Source organism: Ailuropoda melanoleuca, chromosome 4, assembly GCF_002007445.2.
Source record: "Ailuropoda melanoleuca isolate Jingjing chromosome 4, ASM200744v2, whole genome shotgun sequence".
Lineage (NCBI taxonomy): Eukaryota > Metazoa > Chordata > Mammalia > Carnivora > Ursidae > Ailuropoda > Ailuropoda melanoleuca.
In genome coordinates this window covers 118,715,030-118,733,832 of record NC_048221.1, presented here as the reverse complement: position 1 = coordinate 118,733,832, position 18,803 = coordinate 118,715,030, and the positions used below count along the sequence as shown (strand labels likewise).

General features: G+C 38.1%; 1 protein-coding gene across 2 annotated transcripts in view; it reads left to right on the top strand.

The window, feature by feature from the left end:
* Positions 1-18,803, top strand: part of TTC27 (tetratricopeptide repeat domain 27) — a 180,334-nt gene that overhangs the window by 48,832 nt on the left and 112,699 nt on the right. For both annotated transcript variants that reach the window (XM_034659678.1, XM_002923161.4), the window contains exon 10: positions 17,390-17,503. In XM_034659678.1, the coding sequence (XP_034515569.1) occupies positions 17,390-17,503 (114 nt within the window). The remainder of the gene's footprint in view (positions 1-17,389; positions 17,504-18,803) is intronic.

Here is an 18,803-nt window from a genome sequence, read left to right as displayed (position 1 = left end):
ATTCATAAGATAGACCAGCTATATATGGGATGTTTAAAGAAATAAAGCATGCAATAATCAAAAGGTAGCTTATAAACTTTTGTTATTAGACTTTTATGATTTGGGAGGGGAAATGTAACTTTTAGATTTTTTTTTTTAAGAGAGTGAGAGTGTGCGTACGCGTGTGCAGGAGCTGTGTGGGGGAGGGGCAAAGGAAGAGGGAGAGAAAACCTTGAGCCGTCTCTATGCCCAGTGTGAGCCCAACAGGGGGCTTGATCTCACAACCCTGAGATCATGACCTGAGCCAAAATCAAGAGTCAGATGCTTTGCTCACAGAGCCACCCAGGTGCTCCAGAAATAATTTGAAATTAAAAACCAGAATAGAAAAAATGCAGCCTGTGCTTTTCCACACAAGAGAGAGGTTGTAAAACACTAAGAAGTTGTGTATAACAGGTGTTTCAGAAATTGCAGTCTTAGAAGTATACCTAAGAAACTCTTGCATCTGCATCAGTAGACATATGTGTGAATGTCTCATAATAGCATCATGGCAGAGAAACTGGAAGCAACCTACATGTTGTTGACAGGGTAAGGATAGATATATTGTGATGTTTTATATCACAGTTATGAAATATACAACAGTAAAGTGAAAATAAATGAACTATGGCTATAAGCAACAACATGGATGAGTTTATAAATATAATAAGTTAAAAAAACTAGTCCCAGAGTCACAGGTGTTTATATGATTATACTTTATAACTTAAACTTAGTTACTTATAATCCTCTTTATATATCAAATAATAAAAAAATGAAGCCTAAAAACTATTTTGAGCATGGCAAGATCATTGAAATTTTATTTGATAAACCTTTTTAAAGAACAAACAGTTCTGACTGCATACATTTTAATTTTAAAGTGCATCTTGGGGCGGCTGGGTGGCTCAGTCGTTAAGCGTCTGCCTTAGGCTCAGGGCGTGATCCCAGAGTCCTGGGATCGAGCCCCGCATCGGACTCCTCCGCTGGGAGCCTGCTTCTTCCTCTCCCACTCCCCCTGCTTGCGCTCCTCTCTCGCTGGCTGTCTCTCCGTCAAATAAATAAAATCTTTAAAAAAAAATTTAAGAAAAGTAAAGTGAATCTTACTGTCATTCATTTGGCTGGTGAGAAGCAGAATCAGTGATGATAGAGAACATTCATAGAAGGTAGAGGAAAAAACCTTAAAAAAGAAAAGCCCCAAATACAGAAATATATAGGACTTACAGCTAAGTTGGTAATACAGTTGATATTAAGGCGTCTTGTTCCAGCCTATGGCTTTGTGCTTCTGCTTTTGGCCATCAGTGAAGCTAAAGAAAGCTCTTGGGCTTTTTGACGTTATGAACTAACATGGTGTTCAAGGATGAAAAATTCAGCTTTAAAATAGTTTATATGTTTTATTTAAATAGATCTGTTTCGCATGACGGTGTGAAAGGTGCATCTGGTAGTGCTGACGAACCGGCATCTCCAGAATGTAGAAGGCATTCATTCATTCATTCATTCATTTATTTATTTATTTTTTAGGCAGACAGATGACCAGCAGCTTGATCTCTCTCTGGTGTCTGCTTTCTGCAGAGCAGAGACAGAGCTTTGAAAGTGTTGTAATGACAGGAGATTTGGAATCTCAGGATTTGCCAAGCATGCTCCTAGATAGTGTGGAAGAAATAAAGATATAAAACACAGGACTTGCCTTTGTGGAATTTTTAATTTAGCTCACATCAGATAAACTTAGGGCAGTGTAATTGGTAATACCAGGCAGTTTAAACTTCAAATTGATAGCACAGATAAATGAATCCCCTAACTGCTCAGAAAAGAAGAAAATGTTTAAGACAGCAAAGAAGGCTTTGTTCACTAAGGGAGGATTTGAATCAGGCCTTGAAAGACAGATGGGGTTTAGATGGAGTGATAGCAAGAGCAAAGGGGAAGTGTGTTTGTACTGGGTTCAGTTAGCTGGGTTAGAGGATTTGGTTAGGGCAATAGTGAGACTTAGGGGAAAACAGATTCCCGACAGATTTTAAATGGTCTGCCGAGCAAGGCCTGGGAATTTGGACTGCTGTTCTCCTGGGGATAATTTATAGTTTAAATTAGGAATTTTAAGCTTATTGTCATTTGATACAGATTTTAACAATGGATGCTTTTTTAAATAGTTCATTAAGAAGGGGGAATAGTTCTGCTTTTTATAGTATTTCTTTGTTCCTTGTGTTGTAAGGTCAGCCTGACCTGGGTAGGCATCATCTGATTTGGCTTGAGTATAGCCAAACACAAAGAGAGGTAGGTCTGAGTTGGCTTTGATTTATGTGCGGAAAAGCAGCTATCTGAAAGCCCCTTCCTTCACCTTTAAAGGAGCAGACTGGCTGGCTGTCATATAAAGGATCCCAGTGACCTCTGGAAGAAGATTATTGGAAACGTGCAGTGATAAGAGTGAAAAGAAAATTTGTTTTTAATAGAAACAACACTCCAGATTTTCTTTGAGGGTGTTACAGAATTTTCTTTGCTGCTCTGGGAATGAGGGCAATGTTTCATGTATTGGAATTGTTAGCTACATAAAATAATGCCTACATATGTAGCGTATCATAATATTAAAATTTACTTTTTAGTGTGAGTTACAGTGGTATTCATTGGCTATTTCATTTCAGTTAACTGAGTTTGCTCAGATGTTAGATTATTACAGTTCTTTTTTTAGTTAAGAGTCAGAGCACCAGCCCAGGGGGCGTATCTTGAAGTGATAAGTTCCTGCAGAGGCATGCCGAGCGGTCTTCCTTTTGCTCTCAAAGTATCTTTTTGTCAACACTTGCTGAAGTGGATTGATTCTTTAACTTATAAAACGTAACTATAAGTAAGAGAGATATTACTAGAGTTTATCTCAACTTTCATAGTAATAATATTTAGAGTATATATTATAAATTTACAATATAAATATTAGTAAGTAATGTTATTAATAAGTAATATTTTAAGGTATATGAATATTATACACTTATGAAAGCTTACTGTATCAGTGAATTGCCTCTCCTAGATTCTGGTCAATGAGAGTTGAGAAATGAGAGAACTTTTCTTCAGACAGTTGCACAAATGTTATCACGTACATTTAGGTGGTTTCTGAGCTTTGCCCTGAAGTGTGAAAGTGGTGAGAATTCCATCTCATAGACAAGTGTATGGCTGCAAGTGACACAGCATTCTTTTTTTTTTTTTTTAATATTTTATTTATTTATTTGTCAGAGAGAGAGGGAGAGAGCGCATAAGCTGGGGGAGCGGCAGGGTGAGGGAGAAGCAGACTTCCCTGCTGAGCAAGGAGTCTGATGCGGGACTCTATCCCAGGGCCCTGAGATCAAGACCTGAGCTGAAGGCAGACGCTTAACTGACTGGGCCACCAGGTGTTCCCCCCTCTTTTTTTTAAGCTGGATTTTTAGTCAGCAGTCATACTTGCGTGAAGCAATATTTCATCAAATTACTCGAGTTAGCAGACTTTAAATAAAAATAATGGACTTAAAAAAAGATAGCATATACAACTGTATGATTCCACTTACCTGAGGTACTTAGAATAGTCAAATGCGTAGAAACAGAAGTAGAATGGTGGTTGCCAGGGGCAGAGAGTATTAGGGCATTGATGTCTAATGGGTACAGGGTTTCAGGTGCAAGATGGAAAGATTCCTGGAGATTAGTTGAGCAACCATGTAAATGTGCTTAACTGAACTATATACTTAAAAGAGTGGTGAAGGCGGTGGGCTGCCTTGAGGCCCCTGGGTGGTTCAGTTGGTTAAGTGTCTGACTCTGGATTTCTGCTCAGGTCATGATCTCAGGGTCCTGGGATCGAGCCCCGAGTTGGGCTCTGCACTTGGTGGGGAATCTACTTAAGGATTCTCCCTCTCCCTCTCCTTTATCCTTGTCCTGCTTACGTGCTCTCTTTCTCTCTCTCAAATAAATGAATAAATCTTAGGAAAAAAAAAAAAGATGGAGGGGCGCCTGGGTGGCTCAGTCAGTTAAGCATCTGATCTCAGCTCAGGTCTTGATCTCAGGGTTGTGAGTTCAAGCCCTGCGCTGGGCTCTGTGCTGAGCATGGATCCTACTTAAAAAAAGGTTAAGATGATAATTTTTATGTTATATGTATTTTATCACAATTTAAGAAAATATTACAAAGGAAAAAAAAAGTGGCACCTACAATAAAGGTCAAAGATATGAAATTTCAAGAAATAAGTCTATCTTAGCATTTACAAGGCCTCTATACTAAAATCTACAAAACATTATAAGAGAAAGCAATGAAGACTTTAATAAATGGGAGTATCTGCTGTGTTCGTGGAAGACTCAATATATAAAATTTCCGGTCTTTTCAAGTTAACCTATATAACCAATGCAATCCCTAACAGAATCCCAAGTTTGATTTTTTGTTTTTGTAGTTGTTGCTGTTGTTTTATGGTTTTGTGGAACTCAAGCTTACTTTAAAATTCATATGGAAATGTGAAGGGCTAAGAATAGCTAAGGCAGGCATGAAGTACTGAGGTGGCATATATACATTGCCAGAGAGCAAGCCCTGTTATAAAAGTGTATTGTTTAACTATATTATTGCTTATCATGTTGTGATCCTTGGACTGCAGCATCAGCATCACCTGGGAGCTTGTTAGAAATGCAGTTTGTCCAGCTCCATCCCAAGCCCTTATTGAATCAGAATATCTGGGGTTGAGGCCAAAGAGTCTGTGTTTTAACAATTTCTCTGCGTTATTCTTAGGCACTTGAAAGTTTGAGAAACACTGAATTAAGGCATTTTGACATAAGAAAATATGAACCAACCAGTAGAACAAATAGTCCGGAAACAGATCCATACATACACGGTTCATCTGATTCATGACAAAGTTGGCATCGCAATACAATGGAAAAGAGTAGGCTTTTCAATAAATGGCACTAGATGATTTATATCCCTGTAGAGAAGACTGTCTTAACCTGTATATCATACTGTATTTACAAAAATCAGTTCCAGACTGGATATATAAAAGTGAAAAGCAAAACTGTAAAGCTTTTAGAGGAAAAAATATGGGAGAATGTCTTTGAGACCTTAGAACAAACAGTACAGTAAAGCTCTAACCATAACACAAAAATGATAAATTGGACTCCATTAATATTAAGCACTTCTGTTTATCAAAAGATACCATTAATATTTGTAAAGCACTTAGACCACTGCCTTGCGAGCACGTTGTATGTGTTAAGTGAATGTTTGTCAAGAGTATAAATACTATCCTCCTCCAAGAAAAAAAAATACCTGTGTTCAGAAAATATAAACTTAACAAATTATTAAGAAAAATTCTGAAAACCCAATAGAAAAAACAGGCAAAGGATTTCAATAGGGACTTAATAAAGAGATATTTAAATGACCATTAACATATTGAAAGGGGCTCAACTTTATTAGTCATTAGAGAAATCCGCACTAAAACCATAATATGGTACTACTACATACCCACAAGAGTGGCCTAAATGCAAAACAGACAGTATTGAGTGTGGTGAGGATGTGAAGCAACAAGAGTTATCTAATATTTCTAGTAAGAGTGTTGAGTGGAATAACCTTTTAGAAGACTGGGAGGAACTATGGGAGCTAAATGTTTTCATACTCTATGACCTCACAATTTGACTCCTAAGTATATACCCAACAAAATACTTGAGCACATGTTCACCTAAAGAACATGTCTTAAAGTGTGCGTAACCGTACATTCTGGTAGTGCATCCAGAATGTTCACAGCACATTTGTATTAGCCCCAAATTGGGAACTGCATAAATGCCCATTAGCGATATGATGGTTAAATAAATTGTATTTTTATATAATGGAATATTATACAGCAATAAAATGAATATTCTACAACTCTACCCAACTATGTGGATGAATCTTTCAAACAGAATGTTGAGCAGAAGAAATCAGATACAAAAGTACTCTGCGATTACATTTCTTTAAAGTAGAAAAGCATGCACACTGATCTCTGTACCAAATTTAGGATCGTGGTTACCTTTGCAGAGGGGCAAGAAATGACCGGAACAGAGAACAAGGGGGACAGTAGGATGCTGGTAATGTTTCTTGAACTGAGTGCTGGTTATATATGTCTGTTCAGTCTGTGAAAATTCATTGTGCATTTATATATATTATATAATATATAGAAATGTTTTAATAAAAAAATTGGTTCCAGTAGCCATTTCTTCACTACATCAAACTGAAAAATACATGGAAAGAGTCACATAGGGCATTTACATTCATGGTCAGATGAGTTGCAATGGTCATTTCCAATATTCTGAAAGAATAGTATATTTAAGAAAATGAATAAAGCACTTTTTCTCAGCACTTTTTTTTTCTCAGCATGTTTTAACCAAACTAGAATTTTTTATATAAAATAATTCCTTTCTGTTAATAATTCCATTCCAGTTTCTTATAGGGATGTATTAAGTTGATTTAAGTGTTTGAATCTTTCTTCCATGTAGTCTACGTGAAGACAAATTATGAACTTCCGAACTTACATGTGTATTTCTTTGCTTGCGACTAATCTGATTTATTTCTTTAAGCCTATCAATGCTAGAAAGCATCAAGGTGCAGGATGACCCACTCGTGACCAAATGAAAAAAGTGACAGTTTCTTGCAAAAATCTCAGAAGCATCAATCACAGCTTATTCTCACAACATATTTTTTTAAAAAAGATTTTAATTATTTATTAGAGAGAGAGAGGGTAAGCGAGCAAGCAAGCATGAGTGGAAGGAGGGGCAGAGGGAGAAGCAGGCTCCCTGCTGAGCAGGGAGCCCAGTGTGGGACTGGATCCCAGGACCTTGAGATCTGTGATCTGAGCCAGAGGCAGAAGCTTAACCGACTGAGCCACCCAGGCGCGCTTCACAACACATTTTTGCTATGTATCTAGATGATTTTGTATGTTTTTGTTTATCTTAACAAAGACAAGTAAATGTAACGTTTTTGGTTGTAAGGCGTTCTCTAGTACAACAGAGATAGAACAGTATGCTGTGTTGGGCAACAAGTTGTTTTCAAGTTAATGCTGTCTTAATATTTCACCAAATACCAGGATGGAGCTACCAGATACCCCGAAGTCAGCAAGGATGTGGTTTAAACATAGTGGGACATTACTTGGGTTTGTGTTATTTGGGAAGAATTCTAATAAATTGAGTATTTGTACAAGGGAATAGCTTACTGCTGTGCACAGCTGCTGTTTGCCAGTGCACAGAGCTAGCCAGGATTAGGCATTTTAGACTTTAAGATAACTAGTATCAGTGCCTTTGTAAGGGTGAGTGCGACGTGCATTGGCAGGTTGAGCACTGCCAGAAAGCTTAGGTGGAGTGGTCACAGGTTAAGTTGTGTTTTGAGTGATTTCCCTTTTAAGGGAGTTGATGTACTTTGTGCCTTCAGAGAAGTGGCACCTTGCTCCCCTAGAGGATGAATAAAATCCTGCTTAAGAGCTACTGTTGTCAAGGCATCCAAATCAGCAAGGAAGAAGTAAAACTTTCACAATTTACAGATGACATGATACTCTATATAGAAAACCTGAAAGACTCCACCAAAAAACTGTTGGAACCGATAAACTCAGTAAAGTAGCAGGGTACAAAATCAGTCTATGGAAGTCTGTGGCATTTCTATATACCAATAATGAAGCAGCAGAAAGAGAAATTTAGAAAACAGTTCCATTTATGATTACACCAAAACTGATAAGGTACCTAAGAATAAACCTAACCAAAGAGGTAAAAGACCTGTACTCTGAAATAGAACATTGATGAAGGAAATTGAAGAGGACACAAAGAAATGGAAAGATAATCCATGTTCATGGATTGGAAGAACAAATATTGTTAAAATATCTATACTACCCAAAGCAATCTACACATTTAATGCAGTCCCTATCAAAATATCAACAGCATTTTTCGCAGACCTAGAAAAAACAATCCTAAAATTTGTATGGAACCATAAAAGACACTGAATAGTCAAAGCAATCTTGAAAAAGGAAGCGAAGCTGGAGGCATCACGATTCTGGACTTCAAGCTATATTACAAAGCTGTAGTCATTAAGACAGTATGGTACTGGTTTAGAAATGGACACAGAGACCAATGAAACAGAATAGAAAACCCAGAATGAACCCACAACTATGTGGTCAGTTAATCTTCGGCAGAACAGGAAAGACTATCCAAAGGGAAAAATACAGTCTCTTCAACAAATGGTGTTGGGAACATTGGACAGCAACATGCAGAAGAATGAAAGTGGACCACTTTCTTATACCATACACAAAAATAAATTCAAAATGGGTGAAAGATGTAAATGTGAGATCTGAAACCATAAAAATCCTAGAAGCAATCTCAGGCACTAATTTCTCTGACATCAGCCATAACAACATCTTTCTAGATAGGTCTACTGAGGCAAGGGAAACAAAAGCAAAAATAAACTATTGGGACTACATCAAAGTAAAAAGCTTCTGCACAGCAAAGGAAACAATCAACAAAACTAAAAGGCAACCTATGGAATGGGAGAAGCTATTTTCAAATGACATATCCGATAAAGGGTTAGTATCCAAACTATATAAAGAATTTATAAAACTCAACACCCAGGAAACAAATAATGCAGTTAAAAATGGGCAGAAGACATGAACAGACACTTTTCCAAAGAAGACATAGAGATGGCCAACAGACACATGAAAAAATGCTCAATATCACTTATGATTAGGGAAATGCAAGTCAAAACTATAATGAGGTATCACCTCACACCTGTCAGAAGGGCTAAAACCAATAACACAGGAAACAACCAGTGTTGGTGAGGATGCGGAGAAACGGGAATCCTTTCCACATTGTTGGTGGGAATGCAAACTGGTACAGCCACTCTGGAAACAGTATGGAGATTCTTCAAAAAGTTAAAAATAGAACTACTCTATGATCCAGCAGTCGCACTACTGAGTATTTATCCAAAGAATATGAAAATACTAATTGAAAGGAATACATTATCTACAATAGCCAGGATATGGAAGCAGCAATATCAATAGATGAACAGAGAAAGAAGTGGCATTATATATACAATGGGATATTATTCAGCCATAAAAAAGAATGAAATCTTGCCGTTTGCAGAAACATGGATAGAACTAGAGTGTATTATGCTAACTGAAACAAGTCAGTTGGAGAAAGACACATACCATATGATTTGGCTCATATGTGGAATTTAAGAAACAAAACAAATGAGCAAAGGGGAGAAAAGAGAGAGAGAGGCAAACTAAGAAACAGACTCTTAACTATAGAGAACAAACTGGTGGTTACCAGAGGGGAGGAGGAGGGGGTATGGATTAAATAGGTGATGGGGATCAAGGAGTGCACTTGGTCATGATGAGAACACAACATTTTACCTAACTAACATTTCATTAAAATCAAAACCTAAAAAGAAAAAAAACACTTGTCCAGAATTTTACAGTTGAGTAGTAACTGTATTTCCCTCAAAACAAGAATCTGACTCTCCCATTATTGGCCTTTCAGTAATTTCTTATTTAGAGCCAGATTTAGATAAAAATATTCAAAAATTTATAGAACATTTCTGAGAAATGAGGGAGATATCAAAAATAAAATATAAATTATAAGAATTAACAACATACAGTATTCGATAGCCTCAAAAATGTGTTCTTTGGAGGAAATAGGAACTGAGATGATTAAAAATAGTGTTTACTGTAACTTAATTATATAGAGACATATTTTCATACACTAAAATAACCCAGCTTTTGGGAGACAAACTTGGAAATTTGGGAGATGTTGAATATGCATATAGGATGTTTCATCCAAAATATTATTCATGGCTTTAAAAAAAAAGCAGTGATATAGCTAGGTGGGTCTCAGTTATATTTTTATCTTATATTTTCTTTTTAAGTCTTTAGCAAAACTGAACTTGAATGTAAAATTGCTCTTTTTAAGGACCTTGTAAGTAATGATTTTGTAAAATGTATGCTTTTTAGGTTGTCATAAAATATTCATAACAAAGTTTATAATTTTTAACAAAAATTTTTTGAGAGAGAGAGAGAGAGGTGGGGGGAGGGGCAGAGGGAGAGGAAGAAAGAGAATCTTAAGCAGGCTCTGCGCCCAGCACGGAGCCCAGCTCAAGGCTCGATCTCATGACCCTGAGATCATAACCTGAGCTGGAAACAAGAGTCTGACGCTTAACTGACTGAACCACTCAGGCCCCTCCATTTTAACAGTTTTTAAGTGTATCATTCAGTGACATTAAAGATATTTACACTGTTATGTAATTATTAGCACTTTCCATCTCCAGAGCTTTTTTATCACCTCATACTGAAACTCGGTACCCATTAAACACTGGCTCCCTAGACTCTCCTCTCCCTAGAATGACAACCACCATTCTGTTTTCTGTTTCTGTGCATTTCAGTTTTCTGGGTACTTCATGCAATCATAAAATATTTGTCCTTTTGTGTCAGGCTTATTTCAGTGAGTGTAAGGTCTTCAAGGTTCATCCATCTGTAGTGTGTATCAGAACCTCCTTCCTTTTTAAGGCTGAGTTATATTTATAGACCCCCACACACATACATGCCCCATTTGGTTTATCATTTTTCTGTCAGTGAATATTTGAGTTGTTTCTGCCTTTTAGCTATTGTGAATAACACTGCCATGAACACTGGTATGTGAGTATCTATTTAAATCCCTCTTTTTATTTCTTTTGGGCATATATCCAAGAAGTGAATTTGCTGAATCATGTGTAATCCTATGTTTAGTCTTTTGAGGATGCTTTTTTGTCTGTTTTTTTTTTTTTAAGTGAGAATGCTTTTTTTAATGCCCAGGTTTCCTCGTATGTACAAAGACATCGTCAGATAACTGCCATGAATGTAGAGCTGTCGATAGAATTTCACAATCTGTTAATCCCTGATGTGTTTTGTTTTTTGCTCACATAAATAACTGGTAGCTAGACTCCTAGGCTAGTACAAAATTTAGGTACTGTATGTTCAGTCACTCCCTGCTTCTCATTATCAGAGCTGAAACTGGGTGCTTATTTAGCTTTGTCTGTGTAAGACACCTCACTATTCCTGATCTGATGGGTCACCGTGTGGGATTTGTGAACATCTTCATTTATTTTACTAATTTTTGGCATCTGAGAAGTTTAAGTGTTCTCAAGTATTTCTCTCTTATATTGGACAGTAAAGAACTTTCATTGGCTTTTAATAACCTGTGTGGGTTTTTTGGTAACTATGAAGTCTATAATAATTATAATCAAATTAATGTTAATTAAAAATATAAAATAACCAAAATTCAACGAAGATGAACTCGGGAATTTTTGTCATTATTTTCCCTTCATCATGACAGAATTTTGTAGGTGGAATAAGCTTTGGTCACCTTTAGTCCAGTTGTTTTTCTCTTTATAGATAAGACACATCTTAGTGCAAGAGAAGTTAATCCACTTATTTAAGGGCATAGAGAGAATGGTTGGGAAGGTGGAGGGACCCAAGCTAGTTTAGGAAAGAAGTCACCTTAATTTTTAGATTTGTACAAAGTATCATAATGAATTATTTGGAACCTTATTATTCTTTGCTATAAATCAAATGAAATTTTATTAAAACTTTCTAGCTAACAGCAACTTTAGAGGCCGTCAGATCGAATCCCATCATTGTATAGATGAGGAAGAGGAGGGCTAAAATGGTTAATACCTTTATCAAGACTTACGCAGCTAATTGGTGGAGAGTCTGGTCTAGAGTCCAGCCCTTTTTTCAGTGCATTTTTCCACTTTGCCACGCCTCTTCTTTAAAAATATGTTATATGCCACAATTTAGCAATGACTTATTTTCAAAAAGCTTGTAAGCTTATTTTGTTTGGCATTTGGAGCCTATTGTAAAGAAAAATATACCATAAAGTAATGTTTAAGTTTCTGAGCTGCTTCACAAAAGCCTATATAAGCCACAGTGTACCTGGATTATAGTAATAAAAATATTATTTCATGATACCCAATTATTATTTACTATGTTGTGTCTTTGGGGGAGAGTATTTTCCCAAATCTATTGAGGGAATGTCAGAAAAAAAAACGTTAACAGGATTTTCGTAAGTGCCAGTCACTGTTGATTTACATTTCTTTTTCAGACGAAGCATCTTTGTACGTACCCTTTTGCCCCTGTGTAAATGACGACAAACATAAAATCCCTTCTCTGGCCTTTTCTTTCTCTCTGAGTGCTTCCAGTGTGCCAGGCTGTACGGAACGTGCTAGGGAACAGAATGGCCAGGGCCTCTGCGTGGCAGAAGTCAACCTGCATGCGGCAGTGGAGAATCACAGGCGAGAGATGGAGATACTAAGGGAAGGTGGTTGAGAGAGGCTCTCTGAGGAGATGGCATGCGAGCTGACAGGCAGAGCCAGCAGGAGGCGGTAGGGTGGTCATTCTCAGGTCCTGAATTGAGTGGAATTAAGAGTAACTCTGGCTGGGGATGCGGTGGCGACTCTGGACAGACGCGCTTGAGTCCTCACCCGCTGGCCTGCCGTCTGGGTAGTGAGGCTGGTGCTCCCTCCGTTGGTTTGCTTGCTGAACTATTAGATCGGCTATTTCTTAAAAATAGCCTTTTCTTCATAAGTTGGTAGGACATTAGAGCAGATAGCCCCCATTGAATTTTCTTTTTCTTACCTAATTATGATTGACTTACCTTGTGGGCAGCAGTGTTCTAAAAATAGATTAAACACAGCCTATCTGAATTCACCTCCTTTAAAAAGACTTGCCCAAGTCTCCCCGCCAAACGGATAGGAGATAAATGCATTCTTCAGTGATGCCATTATCCGGCCGGTTCCTTTTGTAAAGCTTTTCAAATGTCTGTCAGATTGCGTTTTACTCGCAGTGTTTAGTGAGAATGTTTTGCTTGACCTTCGCATAAAAGTCTCAGGCAAACTCTTGTTCTCATGCCAGCGAAGAAAACAGTCCGATTTTATTGTTTTTCAGAGGAGAATAGCTCCCCTGTTTAGTGTGCAAACCTTAAAGCTGGGCTTTAACTCTGACCAGCCCGTCACCAGCGCGGTTCGGAGCTGTAGGGGAGGACAAGTTTTCTTCGACCTTCTTAGGGCTGGGTCTGCAAATGAACCTGACAGATTAACATGAGGAAAGCACACGGATTAATTTAATACAGATTTTTTTGGGTAACATTGGGAGGCTTCATAAGGAGGCAAAGACCTGAAGACGCAGTTAAACCTGAGTATTTTTATGCTCGGTTTGATGAAGAGTGGGCATCATGAGGAATATGCTAGGTCAGAGAGTGTGAGGTGTGGGTGTAAAGGATGCTGCTTTCCTCAGGTATAGGGTATAGGGACCCTTTCACAGCAGGGTTTTATGACCTCCTTCAGGGCAGGGGGAAGGTCAGCGTTATCTTCCTGCTTCTGCTGTTTCCTCAGACTCCTTTGGCTTAAAATGTTCAATAAGCTCAGATGCCATATTTTGGGGATAGCGTGTCCTGAACCCTATCAGAGGTAGTGCCATCAACATGTGCTCACTCTGGGTGGTGATTTTCTGTTAGGGGTCAGAGAAAGCATTACAAGAGGGGAAATCCAGAGGGGGCCACTTCAGTGGGTACTCTCAGAGGCTTGTTAAGTTTTACCTAATTTATACTTAATCCTCCTCACAACCGTGAGAGATAGTTACTCCTGTTTTTAGAGAGGAGGAAAGTGAGAGACCCTTGGAGGTCAAGTAACTTCCCAAGGTCACGCAATGAATCATTTCATGTGGTGGAGCTGGGATTCTGCACAAGCGCTGGCTGGCTTGGAGAATGTTCCCGCTGTGCTACAGAGCCCTTCCCTCCATGCTCTTCCGTGCTGTCACGAGGTTACAGAGACAGTCCCTTTAATCAGGTGAAGAGAAAGTAAGGCAGTGATGCGACCCATTGTGGGTAGTAGAATCACTTTGCAGATTTACTTTACGAAAAGAGTTGTTTCCTTTGGAAATTCTTGAGATCAAACAGTGTTATGCATTTTAAGTAGTTCTTTAATGTATTTTACCTTATGTATCTTTTTATAGTGCCATTTACACCTACTTATGTTGATGAAGCCATGTTTCTTGTATATTTTAGGTAATGGAGGCTAACAAGATACAGTTATAGGTTAATCTGGTAAAGTATATTTTAAGGGGATATAATATTTTAATTTGCACAGTTATACAAGGACAAGATTACCTAATGCAGGGGCGCCTGGGTGGCACAGCGGTTAAGCGTCTGCCTTCGGCTCAGGGCGTGATCCCGGCGTTGTGGGATCGAGCCCCACATCAGGCTCTTCCGCTGGGAGCCTGCTTCTTCCTCTCCCACTCCCCCTGCTTGTGTTCCCTCTCTCGCTGGCTGTCTCTATCTCTGTCAAATAAATAAATAAAATCTTAAAAAAAAAAGATTACCTAATGCACATTGCATTAGAATGTAAATTATGTGAGGGCGGGGATCTTGTCTGTCTTGCTAATTTGTCCCTGGGGCCTTGTGCACACGGCCTTGTACAGAGTAGGTGCTCAAGTGAATTAATGAACAAATACACTTTGGTGAGACCCATTTATTGATTCTCCTCCTCCCTCATTCGAGCCCTCTTTGCTGACTCCTGCTGCCCTTAGCAGAGCAGTTTCCCAGCGTTCTTTACTGAGTCTGCTGCTTACATTGCTCTACCAGAGTTTCCTGGGTCATATCATCCCTTCCAGGAGGTAATCATATCTCGGGAAAGTGTTGAAAAAACACTATGAAGATGTTCTGGGGATCACGAGACCAAGTATCAGAATGCGCTTTTGCTACTAATGAAGGTGTGACACAGGGCAAGTGCTTAACCTGTTGGTGCTTCATTTTCCTTGTTATTGTAAAGGGGTTGGCTTGATCCACGGTTGAAAATTCAAATGTTTATAGAGGCCAGGCAGGTTACTCACACGGTGGTACAGTAAGGGCTTGTAGGGACTGAGATAGAATTTATACTCCATTGAAGGACTTCCTGCTAACTTTTGTTTTTTTAAGATTTTGATTATTTATATGAGAGAGAGAGTATGAGCACAAGCAGGGGGAGGGGCAGAGGGAGAAACAGACTCCCCATTGAATGCAGACCCGGACCTCCTGACCCCCCTCTCCCCTGACCTTGGGGCTTCATCCCAGAATCATGAGATCATGACCTGAGCCCAAACCAAGAGCCACCCAGGTGCTCCCCTCTTGCTAACTCTTAATAAGAATTTGGAATGATAAATGAATTTGACGAAAAACAAATACTTGTATTATCTTAGCCTAGTAGTTCTTTTTTTCCTGTTAACATAAATGCAAGTTATATTCAAGAGATAATATTGACGAATTGAATTCTAAAAAAAGGAAAAATTTACCAGTTATCTTATCTACAGTAAAAAGTGGAACTGGGGACAACGTACAACACATAAACGAGTTCTGTCTTTACATTTCTGAATAAAGCTCTTCTTAGAGACATTTAACTTCTGCTGATAAAGTTTTGTGAATCAGGCTCAGAAACTTTGACAACACACACATACACACGTTCTTCAAATAAGTTAAGTACCTAGGATTTTCACTCCAAGATCAATTTCTGCAAGTACCTAGGACTCTATAACTTAAGACTGCATATTTCTACATGATTTCAATTTCAGTTGCCTTCATTATAATGTTTATCACAATTTCTTAAAATAATTAAGTCAATGTTTATTGTGACTTTATAACTCCTTCAAATTAGACTTTAATATTTGACACAGTAGTTCCAAAAAATAAATATTCAAGGCCTCCGTTTTAAATTTGCCTTCACAAAGTTGATAACAACTATTAATAGGACTACTGTAAAATAAATGCACCTTTCTTATAAAAATTACTTGTTATAATACAGTTCCCATTCTGTTCTGTAATTCTGATAAGGAATATATCTTTTGGTGGGGGCGCCTGGGTGGCTGAATCGTTTAAGCATCTGACTCTTGATCTGGGCTCAGGACTTGATCTCATGGTCCTGAATTCAAGCCCCACATTGAGCTCCATGCTGGGCGTGAAGCCTACTTAAATTTTTTTTTTTTAAAAGAATATACTTTTTGGTTATAAAACAAGGGTTTAAAATGATTCAGTCCTTGGAAAATCTTAACAGCAGTCACTCAGTGAAGAAGTCAGTCATTCTTGGAGTAAAAACACTCAAGAACTGCTGTTAGCATTGAGTTTTTGTGGTTTTCGGTGGTTACTGTTTTAGTTTAGCCTCGTAGGTCTTAAACGTGGCTATGGTTTAGAATTACCTGGGGAGTCTTTTAAAAAACACAGTTGCCAGATGCTACTCTTAGGGATCTGATTTACTAAGAAAAAAAAAAAAAAACAAAACAAAAAAACCCAAAAGCTTCTCAAGCGCTTCTAATGTACAACTAGGTTTTGAGTGATTAATTAGACTCTTAATTAACTAGGATGTTTCTGCACTGACTTTTAAAAACAAGCAAATGATCAAGGATATAGTCAGCTTTCCGACAAATAAGCATTTTCCCTCGTTTCGTAGCAATCTTGATTGAATGTTAGAGTTGTGAATGATCTCTGGAAAACAGTATGGGTTCCAGGTCATCAGCGGAGAGGAAAAACTATGTTCATTACATCAAGCGGTCCCTACTGTGTCATCATACATTTTGCCTGTTTTTACTCACCCAGAACTTTTACTTTTCCCTCCACTACGTGTGTGGTCATAGTCAATGGTTTCTACTATATTCTATGAACTCATGGCAGTCATACCTTTCTGCGGTTAGGACTTAGCCCTTGCATATTCGAGCTTTTGTCTTAGACCAGTTTTTATTAAGATATCCCTCCTGGGGAAGCATTTTAACTGAATCAGAGCCTCACTACCCTAACCAAGGCCAGAAAGCATTCTCAGATATTTTAGAATGGTTTTCTGTAATACGCGTTGAAAAAAGGTCTTTTGCCTTTAAGTGAACAAATACTTAATTTTTGGGCATTCCACGTACTTAAAGTTTGATTTGCACTTGCATCTATGAATTAGGATATATTTTAAGTGAAAAGTTACCACATTTCTAATGATTTGTTTTTATGTTTGAGTTTGGGTAATGTTTAAACATTTATTTCAAATTTGGGAAAGATATTTTGAGGTAGTTTATTTTCTCACATTTTTTATAACCTGTGAGACAAAAAGATTTATTAATTTCTGGTGTGATATAGTCTGCCTACTGTTTTGCTTATCTGGAAAGATTTTTATTTATTTCTTAAGGGATTTATTCAATAGATTGGATCCACTAGGTTAAGTGAACAAATGACTGCTCAAGTGAACAAATTCTTTCCAAAAATATTTGATAGCACGTTTTATTATTTTTCGCTGAGATTTTCATATCTGCATTCAGCTGTATTCTGATATTTTTCAAAGAATTAATTTTGTACTAATCAGAGTGGGATCACCGAGCTTATGCCTTCTTTTTGTGTTTGTTTTTTAAATCTGTTCTATCAGTTCTTGCTTTCACAACCAAAGTTTTGGGCTATTCAGACATCAGCTTTGATCCTCCGGACGAAACTTGAGAGAGGAAGCACACGCCGAGTGGAACGGGCAATGAGGCAGACACAGGTGAGAATTAATGTTACTTTCTGTTACTCTTTCTGTTACTCTTCCAAGTCTTTATGCAGCTAATGAATCATTGAACACTACATCAAAAACTAATGATTAACTCTTTATTGCTGTTAATAAGCGTAGGGATGCCTGGATGGCTCAGTCGGTTAAACATCTGACTTTGGCTCAGGTCATGAGTTCAGGGTCCTGGGATTGAACCCAGGGTGGGCTCCCCACTGAGCAGGGAGTCTGCTTGTCCCTCCGCCCCCTCATGTGCACTCTCTCTCTCTTTCTCTCAAATAAATAAATAAAATCTTAAAAAAATAATCATGTATATGTGTTGTAAATATAAAATAATGAGATGTTTTTCATTTTGTTCATTTTGTTATTTTTTAGAATGTAGGTTCTAGAACTTGTTTGGCTCCAGAGCCCATCTAGGTCCCTTAGTAGCTCTGTGACCACAATATTTAACCTCTCTAAAGGAAAACTGTTCCTCGGTTCACAGCACTTCTGATACCAGATGTGTAGGTTTTCCACACCAAGCATTTCTCCACTTCCTGTGGACATCAACTGGGTATCCTGTAATTTAATTCAATTCTGACACTACCTAAGCTTAGAGCAGACACCACAGGTTAAGGCCTCAGACCCACAAGACTGCCCTCTACTTTATTTTTATTTTATTTTTTAAGATGCCATAAATTTTAACCAGTGTCAGTTTCAGAAATGTTATTTATTTTTTTTCAAATTTTTATTTCAATTCTAGTTAGTTAACACACAGTACAATATTGGTTTCAGGAGTAGGATTCAGTGCTTCAGAGGGGAGGGGGTTGGGGAATTGGGTTTGTCCAGTGATGGCTATTAAGGAGGGCATGTATTGCATGGAGCACTGGGTGTTATACGCAAATAACGAATCATGGAACATTGCATCAAAAACTGGGGATGTAGTGTATGGTCACTGACATAACATAATAAAAAATTATTTAAAAAAAAGCATTCAGTGATTCATCACTTACATACAACACCCATTGCTCAACCCAACAAGGGCCCTCCTTAATACCCTTCACCCATCTACCCACCCTCCACCCACCTCCCCCAGCAACCCTCACTTTGTTTTCTGTTAAGAGCCTCTTATGGTTTGTTTTCCTCTCTCTCTCTCTCTCTTTTTACCCCCCCTCCTTTGTTCATCTGTTTTGTTTCTTGAATTCCCCATGGGAGTGAAATCATATGGTGTTAGTCATTCTCTAGCTGACTTACTTCACGTAGCATTATACCCTCTAGTTCCATGCACGTTGTTGTAAATGGCAAGATTTCATTCTTT